This window comes from Lactuca serriola, chromosome 8 (assembly GCF_051521515.1).
Source record: "Lactuca serriola cultivar US96UC23 chromosome 8, Lser_US96UC23_V15, whole genome shotgun sequence".
NCBI classification, from domain to species: Eukaryota; Viridiplantae; Streptophyta; class Magnoliopsida; order Asterales; family Asteraceae; genus Lactuca; species Lactuca serriola.
In genome coordinates, this window is record NC_136415.1 from 41,825,815 (window position 1) to 41,833,711 (window position 7,897).

Sequence of the window (7,897 nt, forward strand, 5' to 3'; positions counted from 1 at the left end):
TATTTTGGGGGAACTCACTAATCTCTGGCTTATAATTGTCAATTTAAATGTTTTTAAGTACTTCAGATGATCAGGGCCAGGCAAAAGTGTGATCGTACACAACCTCCTACTGATTTACGTTCTGAGAGATGATTTTGACACTCTGATTTTTATGGTTTAGTTTCTGAAAAAAAATGTTTAATCGTTTGTGGATTTTATGAAAATGTCTTTTGAAAATGAAAATTTTTATCTTGGTTTTTGAGATGTTACAATATCAAGTTGTGTGTTGAATTCTAGGTTTATAACATCAACCTAATGCTCTTTTGAAAAAAAAATCAACCTAATGATGTAAGTTCATAAACTTGGCAAAATATGGAGTTAGGCAGCTTTAATGGTGAATTTGATATCCTAGTTTCATGAATTCATCATGGATCCAATGGAATTCAAATTTTAAGTGTGGATTGGGTTTGAAATTATATTTTAGATCTAATTTCAATGATTTTAAGTTTATATTGTGTGTTAAAAATCTCCAATTTGGTCAAACTTGATGTTATGAACTTTTGGAGAAGTTTTTGAGCTTTAACAATGCTGGATCATCCTTAAAATATCCAAATTTAAGTTTGAATATGGATTTAGTTCAGTCTAATGATTTGGATTTATATTAATATATTCTAAAGTTTAAGTCGTGGAGATATTTTAGTTTAGTAGCCATATCTTAAGATTTGAAGTTTTAATTTAAATATGATGTTTATCATTCATTAATTAATGAACTAATGATGTTAATTATGTATTAGCTTAGTGTCTAAACAGAGTGTAACGTCCTAAAAATTCTAGTAAAAATTTTTATTTTCAAGCCACCAAAAACCATACAATCATTTGTTAAAAAGCCGACTAATATTTAAATGTATTCCCAAATATTAGAGTAAATCAAAACAAATACTGCAAAATTTAAACTCCAGGGGATCACACCGGGCCCTTACTTTTGGAACCAAAACTATTTGAAACATTTAAATTACAAAACCGTAAGCACAAAGCTTAGTGAGTTCCCTAATATACCATATACTATACATACATCCGCCATAAGCTACCCCTATGGTCTTTCCTTGAAGTGCCATTGGATACCTCTATGGTCTTACATCCAAATGCTATAGGCTACCCTCATGGCTTTCCCCTAAAATGCCATGGGCTACCCCCATGGTCTTACATCCAAGTATCATGGGCTACTCTCATGGTTTTTACTTGAAATGCCATGGATTACCCTCCTGGTCTTATATCCAGGTATCATGGGCTACCCCATGGTCTTTCATACAAATTTCCATCCATGGTATTCCATCCAAGTATCACAAATACAACTAGCATACTATATCATTTAGTGAGAAGACTCACCTTTCTATCAAAGTCAGACAAACCATAACTCAACGTCACAAAACATATGCTACAACCCACCTATCGAATCACACAAGGTTACACCTTAGTCTATACACTAGAACTATCAATTTGAACAAAAGTCAACGAGGTCAAAAGGTCAACAGTCAAATTCAACATCATCTAACTTCCACGTCATGATTGATCCATGGTCACGTTGTAGATAACGAACTCAGGCTCGATAAAAAAACTCCGTCCCAATCTAACTAAGTCACCATCAATTCTATTGTTACGTTGTTATGGTCATGCCACCACGTCATGATAGAGTCCGTACAAAACAGTTGATGACCCCCCTCGTCACGTCGTGGCATCCATTTGGCCACGTCGTGAAAAATGCATTGGTTTAACTTAATGAATTAAGCCCCTAATCCTTTAATTTACCCATTCTAACTTTTTAGAGGGCTTTCTAACTCTAAGAACATTCTAAAAATCGATGTTTTATAGATATGCATGTCTTGAGCTCATATTAGGTCAAAATGATGAAAATGGAACCAACATCACATGCACGGATTCAAAACTTAACCAAACTTCAGATCCAAAACATATAACCTTCAAGGGACGTCAAGGATCCATAAAGTTGCCAACTTTATAGAATACATCCATCCAAACTTTCCTAAATGTGAAGAAAAATGGACAAAAGCATAGATCTAGAAGCCTAATGCATAAAGATTGGAACTTGATTACTCACAAAGGTCCATGAGTTGCTCAAATGAAGTCTCTAAGCTTTCCAAGATGATCTCTACACCATAAAAGCCTTTTTCTTCCTTCAAGAGCCACTAAGAACACCAAAATGAGCTAAAAAATGGAGAAAAGGGTATTAGGGTTTGCTTCAATGCGTTAGGAGGTGATGGAGGCTGAGGGTGGAGAAAACCCTATCCTTCACTTCCTTTAAATATGGCCTAAACCAAGAAAATTAGGGTTTGTGCATGCCCATATGTCACATCGTGACCAATATAGTGTCATGTTGTGACATCTAAATGAGATATGCATCTCATGCGACCATGCTAAGTCATGGTGATACCTTCACCACGTCATGGTCAACACAAAACTCATAATTTTTTTAAAATTTCATACCTCAGAGATCCGGATGTTACATAAAGAATTAAACTCTATTTAGGCATCCTTGGTCATTAAAGTTGGAATTGGAGGTGTTGAAACTCATTTGGATAAGTTATGGAAGCTTAATTGAAGTTTTAACTTGTAATGTGCTCTTAGGCCGTTACCTTTTTTAAGCTTAGGAACGATGGAAAATGAATATTTTAAGTTTATACACTTGAGTGTAACTATCTATAAAGTAATTAGGAATTAATTACTCAATTTATGTTGACATTTAGATGATCACTACACACCCAATCAACACTAGAGGTTGAATGATGTATTTATAATTATTTCACATGGGTTATTACCCATGAATACATGCCCCTATCTTATTTTTCTTATTTAAATTTCATTTTCGTTGAAGTATCATATGTTTGTGATATGTGAATACTATATTTTTATGTATGCATTCTTGAAATGAATTTTAAATGAGTTTTGTTACAAATGGGGACAACTTTGATACTTTGAAAATGTATGTGTTCGTGATCTCATGCATCCACGTATGATGGGTTCGAGATCTGTGATCTAGGTATCCAACATGATAGCTTGAAAATGTTGAGAATTATTGAGAAAGGTTGAGACATTTTTAAGAATGGTTGAAAAAGTTCAATCATGATTAAGAATGATCATATTGCTGGGAAATTGTAGTTAAGTGTGATTTGTAGTTAAGTGTGATTTGTGCTGAATTGACTACATAATCTATCCTACTACCAACCTATTTGTGAGATATTTTTGACTTTGATATTGACTTGGTATATGGGAGTAGAAACATGTTGCATTTTCATTATTTTGAAATTGTTAGCTTTTTATTGGTAAGTTTGATGTTATTTTGCAAATGCTTTCTTTTTTCAACATGAAAAGTAACAGATATTTTTATGTTGTGAAAACTTTTTTATGGGTTTGACTTTGGGTTTGAATTGTTACTCTTATCCAATGTCCTTAAGAGTTGAATCCAAAAATACTACTTAGACTTTCCAAGCCTAACCTACATATTTTGACATATATTTAGATTGTAATCTTAGTTAAAGACCAAATATGGATTTTAGCTTTTGGATATTTATAAGATATTGTAATTAAGATTTAAAATGTATGTAAGGTGTTTATTTACCTTTGTCTCTTATTATTTTTGTTAAAGTCTCATATGTCTTGACAATTTAAACATTTCAATGTTAAATACGTGATCCTTTGAGACTTTTATCCATAAATGTTTTCTATCAATGATTTTGATTTAAAATATAATATTAGTCATTTCTTTTTAAAAAAAAACTATTTCAAATTGCCCATTAGAGGAGCGTTTCATAGGGGCACCATGACACCACCAATGTAATAATCCCTTTGGTGGATACTCCAATCATATGGAATAATTTTGTTTCTGTTAATTTGAAAATTTTGACTTGAAATTTTGGTTAATTAAGATGCTTATTAGAGCGAATACGGATAAAAGGGGGATTGAAGTGGGTTATTTGTTATGTCCGATTTGCGATATTCATGTTAAAACTATTGACCATCTTTTTTTTTTGTCACGTGGCCTCCTTCATTTGGGGTCAAATTGCTAGATGTTGGCAGTTTGATATTCCAAATTTTCTCTCCTTTAGAATTTTCATTCCATAAATAAAAAAAAATTAAAAATTATGATCATCAAGTAGGTGTTAGGTTCATGATGGAGAATCATATATATTTTGATGGAACACAGAGGACAGAAATCAGAATGTCATGATCGCAGAAAGATGCTTTTGAATATAGTAAGTAAGGTGGGACAGTATCCGTTAATCTGAGTATCATAAGTCCAGTTGACAGTTGAGACCTTCAAATGTAAGCTTTAATGGTGGTTCCAAGTGATTGTCAAAACCAGAAAGAAAAAAAAATACATTCTCTTTTAGAATCAATCAATCTTATCTGAAACTAATTTTGGAAAAAGAAAGTGTACTTTATACTGTTGATATATTTTCTAAAAATACTCAAGTATAAAACTATTTTCTTGTAGAATAAGTAAGATTCGAAGATATAAGCAACTTTAATATATTTATATTGATTAAAAAATAAAAGATAAATGTATTATTATTGATTTTTTTATTATAACATCTTGCTTTCATTAGTTTTTTTTTTTTTTTTTTTATTTATTTATTACAACTTGTTATATTAAAAAAATCCATCTAATCATAGAATTTCATCAAATACAAAATAATTTTTAATGTCTTAATAAAGAAAAAATAAAACAATTTTCTTCGCTATATTACTATTAAATGGAAAGAAAATTAAAATAAACCGTAAATGGATTATTTTTTCAACTTTGAATATTTGATCCTTGATGTTTCATTTGTATATTGAACACCATTTATTATATTGTATCGATGAGACATCTCATGTGCAATTAGTTGACTGCACGTTTATTAAAAACTCAGCTTTGATTTCACATTTAATTTACATATGTTATTAATACTAGAATAGAGTTCAAAATTATTTATTCGAAATTTCATATATCCAAAAAATTCGGATATAAGAAAAATTGTGGATGGATTTTAATGTCAGATTCCATATTCGAAATTTTAGATAGAGATAATTTCGACATATCAAATATATTAATTTATAGTAGTTTGTCTTGTACACAATTTAATCTTATATCGCCTCTAGGCTCTATCATAACACTTTATTTAGGACTACAAACAAATAAAATTTGCAAAAAAATGGCTTAATAGACCAAAAATTCGGAGCAACAGATTCAAAAAACTTTCCTAAGAGGAGAGTTCTTGTCTTGAGTTACCTTTCTCGATTGAGGAAATCAAGAATGCATTATGGTGCTGTGGATCAGATAAGGCCCCGGGGCCGGATGGCTTCACATTTAAATTCTTTAAAACTTATTGGGATTTGTTAAAAAATGATATCATGAGTTTTGTGAGATCATTTGAATTGAGGGGTAATTTTTCCATGGGATGTAATTTGTCTTTTATCTCACTTGCTGCCAAGACAAAAGACCCATTATCTCTAAACGATTATAGACCAATAAGTCTCATTGGTGCTTTATATAAGATTGTCGCCAAAACATTGGCGATCCGGGTGAGGAAACATATTGGTACGTGCATCGATGATGTTCAATCGGCGTTTGTGGAAGGGAGAAATATATTAGAAGGTCCCTTGATAATAAACGAGGTGTGTTCTTGGGCGAAAAAAAAACGACAGGAAAATATTACTATTCAAAGCAGATTTTAACAAGACGTTTGATTCCGTAAATTGGGAGTACATTGACTCGATTATGGAGCAGATGAACTTTGGCGAAAGATGGAGAAGATGGATAAACGGATGCCTTAAGTCAGCGAGGGCGTCGGTACTGGTTAATGGCAGCCCAACGGCGGAATTCTCACTATCTAAAGGAGTTAGACAAGGAGATCCGTTATCTCCTTTCCTTTTTATAATGGCGATGAAAGGCCTTAACATTATGATGAAAGCGGCTAAGGAAAAAGGGATATTTGATGGTATCTCCATTCCAAATACTAAAATTTCACTTTCCCATTTATTCTATGCAGATGACGCCTTATTTATTAGTGATTGGTCGACAAAAAATGTCTCCAATCTTGCTAGAATACTTCGATGTTTCCATGTTGTATCGGGCCTAAAGGTGAACTTTAACAAGTCAAAGGTCTTTGGTATAGGGGCTGACTTTGAGGAGGTACGTCGTTGGGCGGGGCCATTAGGATGTGCTCCTTCTTCCCTCCCTTTTATCTACCTTGGAGTACCAGTAGGAGAAAACATGAATAGAAAAAGAGCATGGAAACCAATAATTGACAAATTCCGATCCAAACTATCCTTGTGGAAGGCAAAGTCATTGAGTTTTAGCGGGAGAATGACTTTGGTAAAGTCGGTTCTCGGGAATCTTCCAACTTTTTACCTTTCATTATTTCCTGCCCCTGTTGGAATCATAGAAGAACTTGAAAAAAATACAAAGGCAATTCTTATGGAGGTGTGATTCCGAAAAGCAGACTGTGCATTGGGTTGCTTGGGACAAACTAAAAGCCCCAAAGGAGGTTGGCGGGGCAGGAGTGGGTTCTCTATGGAATCTAAATCTGGCCCTTCTTGCCAAATGGTGGTGGAAGTTCAAAACTAGCCCGCAATCTCTATGGGCCCAAATCATAAGCGGGTTTCATAACACTACAAACAGGCCTGTGTATTGTTTTGCAAAACCGAAGAGGAGTGGGGTATGGTCAAGTATTGACCAAGTTAAGAATAGATTTTGGAAAATGAACATTGAAGTAAATGAGATATTGAATACGTATGACGGGGGCTTAACTTGGAGATCGGACTATGCTGTGGATGGGAAATTTTGTGTGGCAAGGTTATGGAATAGACTAGACAAAGCACACCACCCTGTTGGTGATGGTGAATTCTGGTGGCTGAACTCGGTCCCAAAAAAAGTGACAAGTTTTGTATGGCGCGCTAAACAGGGGAGGATCCCATCTGCTGAGGCTTTAGAGAGAAGGAACATTCCTGTTACTTCTCCGATGTGCGGTCTATGTGCAGATCAAATTGAATCGGCAGACCACATTTTAACCTCCTGTTGTATGGCGAAGGAAACCTTATGTATGGTGCTTAATTGGTGTGGAATTCCTCTTGAGTATTTCTCTGGAGTAAATGAGGTGCTAGCGTATGCGAGGAACTGGGGACATTGTCCAAAGAAGAAAGAGACTCTTACTTGTATTCTATACGAAACTATATGGAGCTTGTGGAAAGCTAGGAATGATCGAATGTTTCGTGGCGAGATATCGAAACCGGCGAAAATTGTGGATTTCATCAAAGCCACAGTATTTACGTGGAGAAAATATAGAACAAAAATAGGTGACAAAATGGATTGGGATAAGTGGTGTGTCTCACCCCTAACCTGTACATAATGTATGCTCTCTTCTTTGAAGATTATCTTTGTACTCTTTGCCCCTAGTTTCTTGCTAGGGCGCATTTTAATAAAAATTGCCGGTTCAAAAAAAAATATAAAGAAAAATAATAATTTACATTCATTAATTAGATAAAATTCAAATGAGACCATCTCAGTTTTGTGAGACGCATGTTTCTAACAACAAAATAATATATATATATATATATATATATATATATATATATATATATATATATATATAGAGAGAGAGAGAGAGAGGAGGGTTCAATTGAGAAAAAAAGGTTGAGAATGGAGGAATCATTCTCAGCCAATCATTTAATTAGCACCTTAACATAAAATACACGGTGGCAAACTTGTAAATATGATATGATATCCTTCAATCACAGATACGTAACTGTGGATAATTTGATAACAATTCAAATTCATTACTACTCGATTGTTCATCATCCAAATTTTTCTCCAAACTTCAACGATCATCCAGATTTCTTCAATTAAATCCTCGATCAACATCAT

General features: G+C 33.6%; 1 protein-coding gene across 1 annotated transcript; it reads left to right on the forward strand.

Moving 5' to 3' along the window:
- Nucleotides 1-6,734: 6,734 nt before the first annotated feature.
- On the forward strand, nt 6,735-7,382 carry LOC145066845 (uncharacterized). Its single transcript, XM_079014102.1, has one exon. It carries the CDS (start codon nt 6,735-6,737, stop codon nt 7,380-7,382), a length of 648 nt encoding a protein of 215 aa, XP_078870228.1.
- Nucleotides 7,383-7,897: the final 515 nt, after the last annotated feature.